This window comes from Gossypium hirsutum, chromosome A06 (assembly GCF_007990345.1).
Source record: "Gossypium hirsutum isolate 1008001.06 chromosome A06, Gossypium_hirsutum_v2.1, whole genome shotgun sequence".
NCBI classification, from domain to species: domain Eukaryota; kingdom Viridiplantae; phylum Streptophyta; class Magnoliopsida; order Malvales; family Malvaceae; genus Gossypium; species Gossypium hirsutum.
The window spans coordinates 44,522,091-44,538,413 of NC_053429.1; the positions used below are offsets into that span (position 1 = coordinate 44,522,091).

Below are 16,323 nucleotides of genomic sequence, written 5' to 3' on the forward strand. Positions count from 1 at the left end.
TCCTTCTCGAAAATTTACATAAAATTAAGTTCCCAGGAAAGGTTGGAAGGGTCACTAATGGTCCAGCTTAAGTTTCAATCTCCTTAGATAGATTAATTTATTGTACTAATTTAAGAAAAAGGATTTCTAGTCATGCCATTTATTCAAATTAATTACAAAAAAATCAAGGGTCTATTAAATTGAACAAATTTTCAATTCGCTAAACTTCACTATATTAATAGTGCTTAAGACGTTGACCATTAACTTTAAATGTACCTCCCTTTTTATTGAGTAGTTCCACCACCCTATACGGATAGTTTTTTTGAATGGTGTAAGGTCCAGTCCATCAGGATTTGAGCTTCTCAGGGAATAACTTGAGCCTCGAATTGAATAACAAGACTCTTTGACCTTCCCTGGGTTTTCTAGGTTGTATACATTTGTCATGCCATCTCTTAGTTTTCTCTTTGTACATCTTGACATTCTCCTACGAAAACAACCTTAATTCTTCCAACTCATCAAGCTGTAACATTATTCTCTCACCAGCTTGCTTTAAATCCAGATTTAATTGTTTCAAGGACTAGTGAGCTTTATTTTCCAACTTAAGTGGCAAATGACATGCTTTTCCAAAGACTAAAGGTGTCTTGAAAGCTTTTCAATAGGCCTATAGAGCATCATCAAGCCTTCGGAACCAATTTCTTCTATTAGGTTGAACCACACTGTCAACGATTCCTTTGATCTTATGGTTTATCCGTTCAACTTGCCCATTTGGCTATGGATGATAGGCAGTTGCTGCTTTGTGTTTCACATTGTACTTGTCAAGTAACCACTTAAGTCACTTATTTACAAAGTGAGATCCTTCATCGCTAATTATAGCTCTAAAAGTCCCAAATCATGTAAATACATGCTTATGTAGGAATTGTATGGCTACCTTAGCATCATTCATTGGGTATGCCTAGGCATCCACTCACTTGGATACATAGTCGACAGCCACTAGAATGTTCCTATTACCATAAGAAGGAAGTGAGCCTAAAAAATCAATACCACATACGTCAAATAATTATACCTTTAATATATTTGTCCATGACATCTCATTCCTTCTTGATATGTTTCCAGTCCTTTGGCATCTATCACAATTTTTCACGTATACGTGTGTATCCTTAAACACTATAGGCTAGAAAAATCTAGCTTGTAAGGTCTTTGCTGCAGTGTGAGAACCACCAAAATATCCCCCACTAGGAGATGAATGGTAGTGGTATAGGATCTCATCAATCTCATTTCTAGTTACTTACTTCCTGATTATATTATCTTCACATTGTTTAAACAAAAATGGCTCTTCCTAGAAATAATACAAACTATCATGAAGGAATTTCTTTCTTTGTTGGTATGTCATTCCAAGAGGCATTATTCCACCTGCTAAATAATTTGCAAAATTGGCAAACCAAGGAGTTTCATGGATTTGATTTACCTCGAAGATATAATTATCTGGAAAATTTTCATTAATTAGAACAAGTGATAAGGTTACCTCGTTTCGTTCTAACCTCGACAGATGGTCAGCTACTTGTTTTCAACTCCCTTTTTGTCTTGAATTTCAAGCTCAAATTCTTAGAGTAAAAGTATTCATCGAATTAACCTTGGTTTAGCATCTTTCTTTGAGAGCAAATATTTGATGGTCGCATGATCAATAAACACTATGACTTTTGTACATATGAGATAAGAACATAAGTTGTCAAAAGCAAAAACTATAGCAAAGAGTTCTTTTTCAGTTATAGTGTAAATAAGTTGGGCTTCAGTCAAAGTTTTACTTGCATAGTAAATAAGATGAAACACTTTATTTCTTCTTTGACCCATCACAACTTCCACAGCAAAATCGTTTGCGTCACACATCAATTCAAAAGGTGAGTTCCAATCAGGTGTAACGATTATAGGGGTTGAGATTAACCGGTTTTTCAATTCCTCAAATTCTTCCAAGCATGCTTTGTTAAACTCAAAAGTTGTGTATTTCTCTAATAGCATACACAAAGGCTTGGAAATATTTAAAAAATATTTGAGAAACCTTCAGTAAAAATGGCATGGCCTAAAAAACTTCTAACTCCTTTCACACTGACTAGTGGTGGCAACTTCTCAATCACGTCCAGCTTTAGTTTATCGACTTCAATCCCATTTTTGATATTTTGTGTCCTAAAACAATTCCCTCCTCATTAACCATAAAATGGCATTTCTCCCAGTTAAGGACAAGATTTGTCTCCTCATATCTCGTACCAGCAAATAAAGATTGTTTTGTGCTGATCTTCCGAGGCTACAACTATTTGCTTATATCCTAAATATCCATCTAAGAAATAGTAATATTCATTACCTGCCAATTGGTCCAACATCTAATCCATAAAAGGTAATGAAAAATGATCCTTTCATGTGACATTGTTCAATTTTCTATAATTTATATAGATTCTCCAACTTGTGACTGTCCTCATTGGGATTAATTGGTTTCGCTCATTCTCAACAATTGTGATTCCACCTTTCTTTGGTACACATTGTACTGGACTTACCCATGAACTATCTGAGATGGGGTAGATAATTCCCGTATCTAACTATTTGATGACTTCATTTTGAACTACCTCTTTGATGATTAGATTAAGTCACATTTGCCCATATATTCTAGCTCACTTGCCTTCCTCTAAGATAATCTTATGCATACAAAAGGATGAGCTTATTCCTCAAATATCAGTTATAGTCCAACTGGTAGTATTTTTAAATTTCTTTAAGACTTCAATCAACTGCTCCTCTTGGTGTTCTATTAGTTCTACTGAAATAATCACAGGCAAAGTAGAACTATTACCCAAATAAACGTATTTCAAACGGGAAGGAAGTATCTTAAGTTCAAGTTTTAGGTGGTTCTTTGGTTAAAGGTAGCTTGTTCTGTAGGAACACACTGCATTCCTTCGTTAATGCTACAATCTCAAACTCATTAAGCCTCTTTTTCTTGGGTAGAATGTCCTTCATGAACTTGATGTAATTGGGCATTTGTTTTAAAGCTTCTACCAATGGCATAGTGATGTGAAGATGCTTTAGAACATCCAAAAACTTTTTGAATTGCACTTCTTCTTTCTGCTTATGTTGCTAGAGTCTTTGAGGATAAGGTGGTAATGGAACTTTGGCTTGGACTGGAAAAATTTTTTGGGGTATTGTATTTGCATCTAATGAAGGTGTTAGCTTATCAGAATTCATTATTTTAGATTTTACCTTTTCAGACTTTTCAGCATCTGGTTTTTTGGTGCAGATATCTCAACTGTTGATTGATTTTCCTTTTCCCTAACAGGTTCTTCTTCAACCTCAACTACTTTAGGTTCCAAAGTCTTGCCATTTCGTAAAATAACTACCTTGCATTGTTCCTTACCCAAATTCCTTGGATTTTTTATGTCATTCGGCAACTTACCCAAATTCTTTAGATTTTCTATGTCACTCAGCAAGGCTCCTTGTAGTCTATTACGAAGCTCCGTAGCTAATTGACCCACTTGGTTCTCCAAAATTTTCAGTATTACTACTTGACTCTAAATTAAGGCATCATTCTTCATCATGTACACCTTCAACAAATTCCCCAAATTGTTGGACAGTTCAACTTATGGTGGTTTTTGAATTTGTTGATTGAACCCATGAGGTTGATATGGTCTATGTTACATGTAAGTGTTGTTTGTTCTACTTCTTTGGTTACTCCAAGAAAAGTTTGGATGCTTTTGCCATGAAGGATTATAGAAGTTGGAATGTGGTCATTGTCCACTTTTATACTGGTGTTAATTTCTTACGTAGTAAACAGACTCAGGATTTGATGGACAACTCTTGAAAGAATGACCGTCCCCACAATATACACAGGAAATAACATCAAAGTTGCTTAATGGCTGAGCTGCAACATGATTTAAACAATTAGTAGTAAACTATTTTAACATTTAAGAGATAAAAGATACTTGAGCTGAGAGTGAAGTGAGGGAATCTACTTCATGCACTTTGGCTATTCATCCTCCTGAAGCTGCTCAATTAGTCGACCACTGGTAGTTGTTACTGGCTATTCTCTCGACGATCTCGTAAGCCTCATTATAAGGCTTCGATAAAAGAGCACCATTTACGGAAGCATCTACCACCAACCTTGTATGTGTATTGAGACCATTATAAAATGTCTCTAATTGGATGCAATGTAGAATCCCGTGGTGCAGGCATTTACGTAGTAGCTCCTTGAATCTTTTCTAAACCTCGTAGAAGGATTCATCATCCATTTGTTGAAAAGTGGTGATCTCATTCCATAACTTAGCATTTTTGTTAGGTGGGAAATACTTTACTAGAAAGCATTCTGCTAATTCTTTCCAAGTAGAAATTGAATGTGGAGGCAACAAATTAAGCCATGCTTGTGCTCGATCTCACGACGAGTATAGAAATAACTTTAATCTCAATGCATCTTCAATTACACCAGCCATCTTAAAGGAATCGCTCACCTCCATGAATAGTCAAAGGTGAAGGTGTGGATCTTTTGTTGGCATTCCACAAAATTAGCTCATTGTTTGAAGCATCTGGAATATCACAGGCTTCAATTCAAACTGCGATGCCTCGATCTTCGATCTCCTAATTCCTAGATTTAACTCATTAAAAAAGGGCACAGTGTCCTGCCTTATAGCTTGATCCCTATCATTAGCAATAAGGATTGAATTATGAACATTAGCGACTCCATTCCCTTAAACATCATTTTGATTTTCAAGGTCCATTTTTGCAGCTTGTCTTTGGGCTAATCTTTCTCGTCTTCTTTACTGAAATGTCCGCTCAATTCAAGGTGTATAAGAAGTAGATTAATGATACGATTTATGCTCATAAACACCTAAAAAATAAATCAAAATAAATAAAGAATAAAGAATTGAATAAATAAAAATAAATAAACCAAATTTCAAGAAATAATTTCACAAATAATGATTAAATTAACAGTCTCCGGCAATGATGCCAAAAACTTATAAGTGAGTAGGTTTGTGCAAGTATTATTGTCTCCACAGGGACTGTGTTTAATTCGATAATTTTAAAATTATTATTCACAAGTTGGTTAAGAAAAACACAATAATTTTGAGTGATAGGTGTCAAATTAAATTAATTAACCACATGTAAGTTAACCTAAATGCAAATGAAATAAAATGCAAGGTGTTGGTTTAGTAATGATTTTCACGAGTTAACAACAATAACATGAATAAGCTAGAATAATTACAACATTTGACCCAATTCATTTTTCATTATGCTTAACAATGTTCGGAAAATATTCTATGGCAACTCGACCATTTATTAACTGGGAATCTCATATAAGTTCAACTGAATCTTATACTTAGAAAAATATACATAAACCAATGTCATAATTTAACTAAGGATTCCTTAGAATTTATGTGAAGTAACAAGGACAAATTAGGTTTGAAATAATTTAATCACATAAACCTAAAGTTATGCTAGGCAATAAGTTCTCTTAGTCTGTTACGAACCTCTAATTTATTCTGATTAGGAAATAAATTAAGCATGCATCTTCCAATTATTGTGTCCATTAGTTATCATCTTATTAGGACTGACTAATTAATTCTAATACATTCAAATATATTTTAATGCATGAAATACATAATGATTTTAATTGGAAGCATGAACAACTAAGGCACAAAACATCATAAGAATGAATCAAATGAAGTTTATCAAATTAATGTAATCATTCTAGCTAAAACAAAATTAAGTCATCGTTGTCAATGGAAAAACATCAAAACAATTTGCAAACATTTTGAATAAAATAAGATTAAGGAAGAAAAAACTCTTGATGATTTTGGTATTTCTCTGAAGACCAATCGTGGTGGCTTCCTCCAATTCTTTTGATTGTAAAATGCTTCTCAAGGTGGCCAGCCAAGAGTGGTTTTCCTCAAGGGAAAATGCTAGCTAAAGGAGATGGAGGAATGGGAAGGCTTATGCGTGGAAGGGAGAAAGATGAGAAATGTTGTGAATTGAGGGATGAGTGAATGATGATGGATGATTGAATGAGAAGTTATGGGTGGTATCTATAGTAGAGGGATGTCATAAGAGTTTGCTAAAAACAGCTTGAAGGATCCCTTGCTTTTCTCCTTTGCTTGGTCGACCATAAAATGTGGAAATCGAGATGATGGTTTACTCGATTCATGCATGAATCATGCAAGGGGTTGGACAGTTTCTTGGGTATTAGTTGGGGGCTAATTTTTGATCCTTTCACAAGTGCGAAGGCCTCCAAATTAATTATCCCAAAAGCTAATTTGGGCTGCTCTTGATGGCTTGTCGAATTTGGGCCATTCGCCCCACCATTATTAGATGATTTTGACAACCTAATTGAGAGTAGACTTCAGTCTTTTCAACAAACTCTCTTTCAAATTGGGTTGAATTGGATTTATGAATCAAATTTAATGAGTTTGCCCTTCACATGGAGTGAAAATTAACTTGTGTCCATGTGATATAATTGGCTCCCATATTTGTTAATTCAATGGTTCATCTACTACAATTTAAGTACAGATATTAGCATGTAGTATAAGATATTTAAATTATACAAAATTAATATATAAATTCATAAAATTGCATACTTCACTAAAATTATGCCTATTGCCTCAATATGACAAAAATTAAATATCCAAATACTCGGGATTAATATAAATTCTAAGCAAAAATATGATTTAAACAACTATAAAAAATCTATAATAATTTAGAATTTATAGCATGTCGACAAGCACCCTACTCTAGGGTTAACACATGGTTTCTAGATGTGAGTTCGCCTACATTGTAATGCAAACCCACATCGTACAGTCTCATAAAAGGGTATGAGCACCTTACATGCGAATTCAAAAATACAAACCGCATAAAATATAGGTCAGGATCCAATCGAGTAATCTTGTAATGGATCAATAATATTGAGTATCATAATAATGACATAAAGTGGAATTAACCCAATATACCACAAAATATGAAAGAGATGACCATAATTGTCATTAATATTCTACAAATCAGTAATTATCATCATTTAATATCAAATGTAATTATTAATGATATATAATCTGAAATAGCCGTCAACATCTTTTAATAAATAGTAAAACTTGGAGATTTGGGCATATATACATTTTTCAGAAATCGATAAAAGTGCATGGGAAGAAAAGGGGAAGCCCATGCCCCTTGTGTTACCATACAACACCAAAATATTATTGGGATGATGTGTTTTACTTCAGTAGACACTCACAATATTACAAAAATATTTAGAGTTCATGGATTCGGATGAATTTAGATGTAAAAATAAAAGTTTTGAGATTAAATAGACTCTTTGATGTATCCTTAAAGATTAATAACATAATACATTCTCGTATCATTTGTGAAATAAAAATAATAAAAATTTTGTAAAAATATTTAAATATAAATCTCATATTTGAGATTCAAATTTTAATATAAATATTAAAGTTTAAATTTAATCTATGGACCTAAAACTTGATATACAATATTATTTTATTTTATTTATACACAAATAATACATAAAATATTATTTTTATAACTAATAAATATTAATGTACTGATAATGTAAATTACATTTTTTTAATTTTAAATTTAAATTTTAAAAATATTATTATTAAAAAAATAATTATAAACTTTTAAATGTTCGTAAAAGCTTAAAATAAATATGAAAGATTAAAAATATATATATTGTTTGAAGTAAACCTTACGTCGCTAACATCACAACCCAAAATACACACTTATACAGAACATCTCATCAAACATTCTCTTTCTCTTCTCTATAAAACACTCCAACAAATTAAGTTCAGTCATAATTTATTTTTATTTCTCTAAAGTTAATTATTATTTAAAAAAATTTCTGTTGCTTCAAATGGAAAAGCACCAAATCTCCATAGCTTCATCGTCAACTTCAGCGTCGCTGCCGCCAACAACGTTCGTTGAGGCTAATGCAAACACCTTCAAAGACTTGGTCCAGAAACTCACAGGATTCACCAGCGATACAGAGAAACTCCCAGTCACAAGTCTTCCCGGAAGGGTTTCCTCAAAACCTTGCAGTGATCACCACCCAACAGCACCACGCCGTCCACCGTTCAAGCTCCAAGAGCGTAGACAACAACATGCCATAAGAAAACTCGAGATCAAGCTCGGCCTCACCACGCTACGTAACTCGCCTGGTGGAAGTCACTGCGTCTGCGTCTGCCAAGCTCGTGGGCTCGACTCGTCAGTTCCCAGTCCGGTGACTCCACTAGGGTCTGAACCACTCTTTTACTCGAGTTCCGGCACCGTATCACCGTCGTCTCCGGCAGTTTCAGAAGAGGAAAAGGCGATTGCAGAGAAGGGTTTTTACTTGCACCCATCAACATTAAATACACATAGAGGAAACCGATCACCGGAGCTGTTAACTCTTTTTCCACTTAGTTCACCTAGTCAGGATGAGAAACGAGATTAGGGCTCTGTGTTAAATCCCTTTTTTTTGTTCGTTTTCTTTTTTTGGGCTTTTGATCATTCGTGGGTGAAAAAGTGTTATTGTTGTATCTTTTGTTTAATTATGGAAGCATGGTTTCTTGAAAATGCTTATCTTTATTTTTCCTTGTTTTCTTTTTTACTAATATAATTTTTGTTTATGTTGCCCAATTGGGATTATTATGGATAGAAATATAAGGCAGTATCCTTTGAGATAAGTTTTCAAAATATAATTTACCTAAAGTTTTGACAAATTTTTTAATGGGTTGATATTGTCTTTCCAGTTAAGTTAGGATTCTATCTCTATCTCATGTTCTCTTATAGGTGACCATATGTTAACCCGACAAGACTAAAGGCTTTCACTTTACTAAATTTGTCTCCTTAAATACTTGAATTCTCATTTTAATTGAAGACAAAATTTCAATTTTATCCAATAATAATATCAACCTATTGAAAAATTTATTCACTTTGAATTATCATATTTCAACACTTTCTTTTTGGAATGAGTGAACCTCTTATTAATAAATAATGAGTGAACCTCTTATTAATAAATCCAAATTTATTGTATTCTAATCCCACTTAATTTTACCGGAGTAGATTGAGTTTTTGAAAATTGAATTGGCCATTTTCTTGTTAAAATATTTTATAATTATTTATATAATTTTTAATTAAATAATATTAATTTTTATAATATATTTTATTTATTTAATATCATAAAAATTAATATAATATAATATAAATATTATGCAATATTTCGAGATAACATTAAAGTCAAGGATTTATGAGATTTTATTTTACTTAAAAAAATCAGTAAAATTAGGTGTATATATATATTGGCTTAAAAAATTAAAATTTTAGGCTATTTTATTTGAAAATTAGGGAAATAAACTGATTTTGAGACTGGTGACAAAAACATGAAAACTCAAGAATTTCGGGATAAAATTTTTGGAAATCTATTTATTTAAAAATAAAAGTGCTTCCACCAAGGTGCATTTTTGTCATGTGTATCAAAATTGAGCTACTTTTTAAAATTAAAAAAAAAACCTAAATTCTTAATTATTTTAAAAAATAAACATTTTCCTTAATAAAGCAAAAAAAAATCAAATTCATACATTAAAATTTTAAAATAAATTGGATTCAAAATGAAACCCATGCAGATTACCAAACACCACCCTTAATACTCTAACGACACGTTTAGTTCACTGGAATGGAATAGTGCTGTAATGGAATAGTCATTCGGTGAGAATGGAATAGAACTGTAACAGAATTGAATAGGCATAATAGTGGTTTGGTTGGATGGAATGGAATGAATACGGTAATGGTACTCATGAGGGATAGATATGTAATAGAAAAAAAATACTCAAATGACAAATATGCCCTTTAATCAATTAAATTAAATTTTTATTTTTTAAAAAATATTAAATAATTTCTTTTTCTCGTCAGTTACTTCTTTGCACTCTCTTCTCTAAACCCATTTTCCTTCTCTTCAAAAAAATGTCAACATTAACATCTTTGCAACTTCGTTGGCTGCTTCACCATTGTGTCTTTTCACCTTCTCCTTTTCAACCCCACGCTTTGCTTTCTTCGAAACCTCAATTTACACCCACACATTTCTCCAAATTGCCATTTGCGATCTTTAAACCCTTCTCCACCTAGAACCATAATCCTCAAACCCTAAACCCAGCTTCTTTATCTCTTTTGGCTGAACTCTTCAATGACCCTTCTTTAGACCGTCTCGTTATGAGCCCTAGACTCCAACTTCACTTTTCTCACATCAAACCAACCCCTTTGTTAATCCCCTAGACCCTCAATCTCTCCTTTGAGGTTGGCTGAACCATTTTAGGGTATAACTATTGGGTTTCAATTTCAATTTCTTCTTGATTTTTTTGCCATGGTTATAATCCATTGATTGAAATTATGGTTAATACAATGTTTTGGGTTTAAGGGTAATTTTGGAAAAAAATTAGTGACTATTTCATAAGAGGTCAGAATGAGACCATAATACTACCTCGACGTTTGGCTCATTCAATCAAAACAAACAATGAATAAGACTGTTACACTAAATAAGGAATGAATGAAAAGTAATCATGTCAACCAAAATGCTATAATAGTGATGAGCATATATTATTTTATAATATATATTTGCTCACAAGAGTGTTATATTCAGACATATATTACATATAACAATATTTTGATTTAATGTACTAAACACATAAAACACATAATAAATTAGCCAAGGTAGACATTGGTAAAAGTAAGGTGTTAGGATTTTAAACGTGTAGATGGAGTGAATATACAAGTTTTCAATTCAGATTTTATTATTATTTTAAAACTTACAATGTATGGATCATTTCTTTTTCAGTCTATTTATTTATGCATTTTAATAGTTTGATTTTAATTGTATTTATTTATATATCAATTATATTTGTGCATCGTATTAATGGATTTTAATTTGATTGATGAATCTACTTATAATTGAAAATTATTTTTTGAAAGGTGAAACTTTAAAAATTGAGTAAAAGTCAATTAATTTTTTAACAAAACCTCATTATTTTAAAGGTAAATAACATAAATAGTAATCCAATTATAAAAAAAATATTTTAAGCATTCAAAATAAAAAAATTACAATTTAAGCATTCATGTTACATAGTCTAGTTATTTTGATCACTCCCATTAAAATTACAAACGACAAGTTGATGTGGTAATTAAAAAATAGGTATAATAACAAATTTAGCCCGCCAATATTTACATATTATATCAATTTAGTCATAATTTTAAAAAATTAACCCTCATAATTTACAAATATTCTCAATTTGATCCTAATTCTAAAAAAATTCAAAGAAATATATAAAAATACATAAATATTTTCAAAAAATACAAACGTCAAGATGATGTGGCAGTTAAAAATATATGTATAATAATAAATTTAGCCCTCAATTTTTAAATATCATATCGATTTAGTCATAATTTTAAAAAATTAACCCTCATAATTTACAAATGTTCTCAATTTAATCCTAATTTTAAAAAGTTCAAAGAAATATATAAAAAAACATACATATTTTTTAAAATTTTATTTAATAATAAGTTTAAAAATATATAAAGATAGAAAATATTATTGTTCACAATAAATAATGATATATAAAATTTAAAAATATATAAAAATAAATAAATATTTTAAAAAATATATAATAATAAAATTTTTATTAATATTAATATTAAATCAATAAAATTATATAACTATTAAATAAAATAAACCCCCACCTCATCTTTCCCACTCCCCATCCCACACCGGACCTCCTCTACCATCCCCTCCCTCTCCCCCACTGTCCCCTTCCCTCCTTCATCCCTCGACCTCCCTCGTTTTACACCTACTCTCAAAACTATTACTAGTTTTTTGCCCACTAATCTCAAAGCCTAAGTACCATTTGTCATTCATGTGAGGTTCATCCTTAATATTACTACTAGCCCACATTTCATTACTTCTAACAGTTACCCAATTATCATCCCAATCCCAATTAGGCATTTTCTTCAATCAATAGTTGAATCTTTTTCATCAAACACTTGGTAGGCAAGCATGGTTTCTTAGAAGGAATCTAAATTGATACCAATCTCCTCCCTTGAATCTCATAATTTTTGATTCAATACTCTGGTGGGTCTCTCCAATCGAGATCCATCTGTTCCATTTACTGCAAATTTTGATTCATTTACAAAATAATGAGCTTGAAGTTGAGTTACTGACCATCTTTCAAAAGGTTCTTAATCAGGTTGGGTGACGATGGGGAAAGGGAGAGGGATAGGGTTTGAGGGGAGGGAGGGGACAGTGGAGGAGAGGGTGAATGTAACAGTCTGATTTTGGGCCTTGTTGGAATAGTGGTCTCGAGACCACAAATTCAAGGTCAGAGAAATATTTTTTTTATTATTTTGGTGTTATAGCATGATTTTATGAATGCATGAAAATTTTGGTGAATTAATTTTAGCGATTGGAAGCTCAATTACAAAAAAGGACTAAATCGCATAAAGTGCGAAAGTTTTGTTCTACTAACTAAAGGTGTCAAATAGCTATGGAGCATTAAAGTAGAGGTCCTTATTGAGTAAATAGACTAATAAAATGTTAGTGGTTGGACATGGAGCCTTAATTCAAGGGATGGTTAAAGGGTAGGTGACTTAATTGATAAATAAATAATAAACCTAAAGGCTAGCTATCATCTTTTTCTCTTCTTCTCTTCTCCACTGAAATTTTCAGCAAGAAAGGGGTTTTGAAAGCTTGAAAATTTCAGCCCTTAAGTTCTCTCATAAGTAAGTGATCTTGATGACTTTTCTTAATAATTTGTGTACTTTTGGGACCCTTATGGTATAAGCTATCGAATGAGGGGACTATTTTGCAAATTGGTTGAGAGTATAGGGTTTTTCCATGAAATAATTTATGTGTTTAGCTAAAATTTTATGGAAGAAAAGGAATCTTGGTTGTTAAATAAACAACTTTTGTGAAAGGGGTTTCATGAAAACACCTAAATGGGCTGTTTTGTAAAGCTTGTAAAATAGGTGATAATTGTATGAAATGTTTGAAATTGTGAGTTGATATAGGTATAAAAAGAGTTCAGCTAGGCTTGGTTAAAGAGGAAACTCGATAAAAATTGATTTACGAGCTTAAAGGTAAAATCATAATTTTTATAAAGTATAAGGGCAAAATGGTCATTTTGTCGAATTGTGAATTGTAGAATATATTTATTAATCTGATGATTAAATGAGTGAAAATTTATTATTTTAGATCAAGAAATACGCAATCCGGACCTAGACCGGGGAAAAGCCAAGAAAGCGGATTAAATACAATTAGTCGCCTACATTTTATGTACCAAGGTAAGTTATACGTAAATAATGAAATTTATTTGTATTTATGTATTGTATAATTAATATGACATAAATTGTGGGCTATTGATGTGAATGTGCATGATGAGAATTGATGTAGTAGAGACTCCCGGTTGAACCTTAGGAATAATTTGGATAACCATGCCATAACATTTGGCTGATGTGTGTGTTAGTGTAAGACCTGTCTGGGACACGGCATCGATATAGATAAGTGAGAGCCAGTGTAAGACCTATCTGGGACATGGTATTGGCCTCAAGATATGCAAGCTAGTGTAAAACCTGTCTGGGACATGGCATCGGCTTGAGGTATGTTAGTGTAAGACCTGTCTAGGACATGGCATCGACACAAATAAGTGAGAGCTAGTGTAAGACCTGTCTGGGACATGGCATTAACTTAGATGTGAGAGCCAATGTAAGACCATGTTTGGAACATGGCGTCGGAATTGTACCCTATGTTTGAGACTGGGTGATTATCTTGTAGTATTCCAAATGGTTCAACAGGAAATTTACGATTTATGTCAAAATGATAGCACTTATGACCATGTTGTGAGTGGTACAGGTACTTAAATGAAATTAATGATATATGAACTCCATTCTTATTGTATGAATAGCGAGGAATGAACATGAGTAAGAATTGTTATGAGCATTTACTCTTTGTGCGAGTTATGATATATTGGGAGTACGATCACATGTGGTAACATGGTTGTTATTGTGATATTTACATGCAACTTACTAAGCTTTATGCTTACCCTTTTCCTTTCCATTTTCTTGTAGTGCCGCCAAATCAGCCCGTGAATCAAAGAACGTCGGAGGCATCACTCACACTATCACTCTAAGCTTTTTTTATAGTTAGTTTTATTAACTTAAGTATGGCATGTATAGGGATTGAGTCTTTTTGTTATGTGTCATATTGTTAAGTTAGCCAATTGTGTTGGCATGGGACAAAAACCTTCTTTTTGTATAAGGCCATGGTTAATGGTTAATATTCATTATTGATATTTGCAAATGATGATGCTTCCCTAGATGAAAAAATGTGTGAATGATCGAGTGCATGTTCGGTTGTTAGAGTGTTATAAGGTTTGCATTTGAATGACATGTTGTGGTTGATTTAGTCTTATATTGTTGTGTGGATTGGAGATATTTGTTGTTGTGTAGGCTGGTGCAAGTAAGGGTGGAAAAAAGGCTTGGTATATAGCCTTGTTTTGTCTACACAGGTAGACAAATGGGCATGTGTCTAGGCCGTGTACGACACACGGTCAGCCCCATAGGCATGTTGTCTGGCCGTGTGTCCCCTGCACCTTAAAATTTCAAGTTAGTATGCGTGGTAGTAAACACACGGGTAGAGACACGGTCGTGTGTCTCAGTCGTGCGAAGGACACAGCCTTTGGGCATGGGCGTGTGCCCAGCCTGTGCGAAGTCTGCACCTTAAATATGGAATTTAAATTCACCACATGGCCTAGCACACGGGCATGTACCTTGGCCGTGTGCCCCTAAATGGTTACTGATGTCAGAAATAGAATGTCAAGGTTTTTCGACACGGGCGTGTCATGGCCGTGTGAGGGACATTGGCCATGGACACGGGCATATGCCAGGCCGTGTGAAAACCCTTGTAGGTTCAAATTAGGAATTAATTCCATACGAGTTAGGGACATGGACGTGTCCCGATATATTTAGGCCGTGTGAATTGCATGGGCCTTCAACTCGGCCATATCAAGAAGGCCACACAAGCGTGTCACCCCTTCCACACGGGCGTGTACTCCTGTTTCAAGAGTCATTTTCTAGAGTTTTTTAAAGGACCCAGTTTGGTTCCAAATCGTCCTTAAACCTTGTTTTGGGCCTCATAGGCCCGTAATAAGGAATACTAGACAAGGTTTGAAAAGTTTTAAGTTTGATCAAGTTTTTAAGATTTGTAAATGTTGGAATGTATGTGTTTAAGTTTAGTAATGCCTCGTACTCAGTCCCGGCCTCAGACTCGAGTAAGGGGTGTTACATTTAGTGGTATCAGAGCTATGATTTAGTTGATTCTAGGACTAACCTAGCATGAGTACGAGTTTAGCTATACATGCTATAGTTGTATATCGATAGTGTGATGACTCTTGACGAATATAAATAATGTGTTTATATAATAAATGGATCCTGACAGAGCTATGGTGGATGATATGGAAAGTAATGCACTGGCTCCTGCTAAAGGGACTGCGCCAGTTGAAAGTGAGCTTGTAACAATGAGTCAGGGCGAAGGGGCTAGAGAAGCCTACCTCTGTATGATGGATGCTTGGTTCTTGAAGTTCGTTCGTGCCTGCCCCTATAGCTCCTCATAGAGTAGAAATGGTTAGTAGAGAGAAACCTCCAGTGGACAGAATCCGAAAGCATAGGGCTGAGGTATTTCGGGCTAGTGTTTATGATAAACACGAGAGAGCAGAGTTCTGGTTAGAAAATACCATCAGAGAATTTGATGAGCTATCGTGCACGCCAGAGGAGTGCATGAATTGTGTTGTGTCACTCTTTCGAGACTCAGCCTGCCAATGGTGGAATACTCTTAGGTCAGTGGTACCGAGAGAGAGAGAGTAACTTAGGAATTCTTCCTGGAAGAGTTTCGTAAAAAGTATATTAGCCAAAGGTTTATTAATCAAAAGAGTAAAAAATTCCTTGAACTGATGCAAGGCCGTATGATAGTGATGGAGTACGAACGCGAGTTTGTAAGGCTCAGCAAATATGCGCGGGAGTGCATATCCACAGAGGCCACCATGTGCAATAGGTTTGAAAATGGTCTGAACGAAGACATCTGTCTATTAGTTAGCATCTTAGAGTTGAGGGAGTTTGTGGTACTTGTTGAGAGAGCTTGCAAGGCCGAAGAATTGGCCAAAGAGAAGAGAAGAGATGACATTGAGTCTCTGACTCAAAAAAAAGATAGATGGGGAAACCACACCAGACCTCATCCAAGAGATCGAGAGAGTTTCCTGCTCGATCAAATGCATCAGTAGGATTCTCGAGCAGAAACAAGAA

At 33.7% G+C, this 16,323-nt stretch overlaps 1 protein-coding gene and 1 non-coding gene across 2 annotated transcripts; both read left to right on the plus strand.

The window, feature by feature from the left end:
- Nucleotides 1–4,167: 4,167 nt before the first annotated feature.
- Nucleotides 4,168–4,274, plus strand: LOC121231197 (small nucleolar RNA R71). Its single transcript, XR_005929264.1, has one exon. It is a non-coding gene; the product is annotated as a small nucleolar RNA R71 (small nucleolar RNA).
- Nucleotides 4,275–7,730: 3,456 nt separating this feature from the next.
- LOC107963376 (VQ motif-containing protein 33) lies at nucleotides 7,731–8,574 on the plus strand. Its single transcript, XM_016899919.2, has one exon. It carries the CDS (start codon nucleotides 7,862–7,864, stop codon nucleotides 8,438–8,440), a length of 579 nt encoding a protein of 192 aa, XP_016755408.2. The 5' UTR covers nucleotides 7,731–7,861; the 3' UTR covers nucleotides 8,441–8,574.
- Nucleotides 8,575–16,323: the final 7,749 nt, after the last annotated feature.

Bases quoted from the DNA above. Each gene is read 5' to 3' on its own strand.
- LOC107963376 (XM_016899919.2), top strand. From the start codon at position 7,862: ATGGAAAAGCACCAAATCTCCATAGCTTCATCGTCAACTTCAGCGTCG.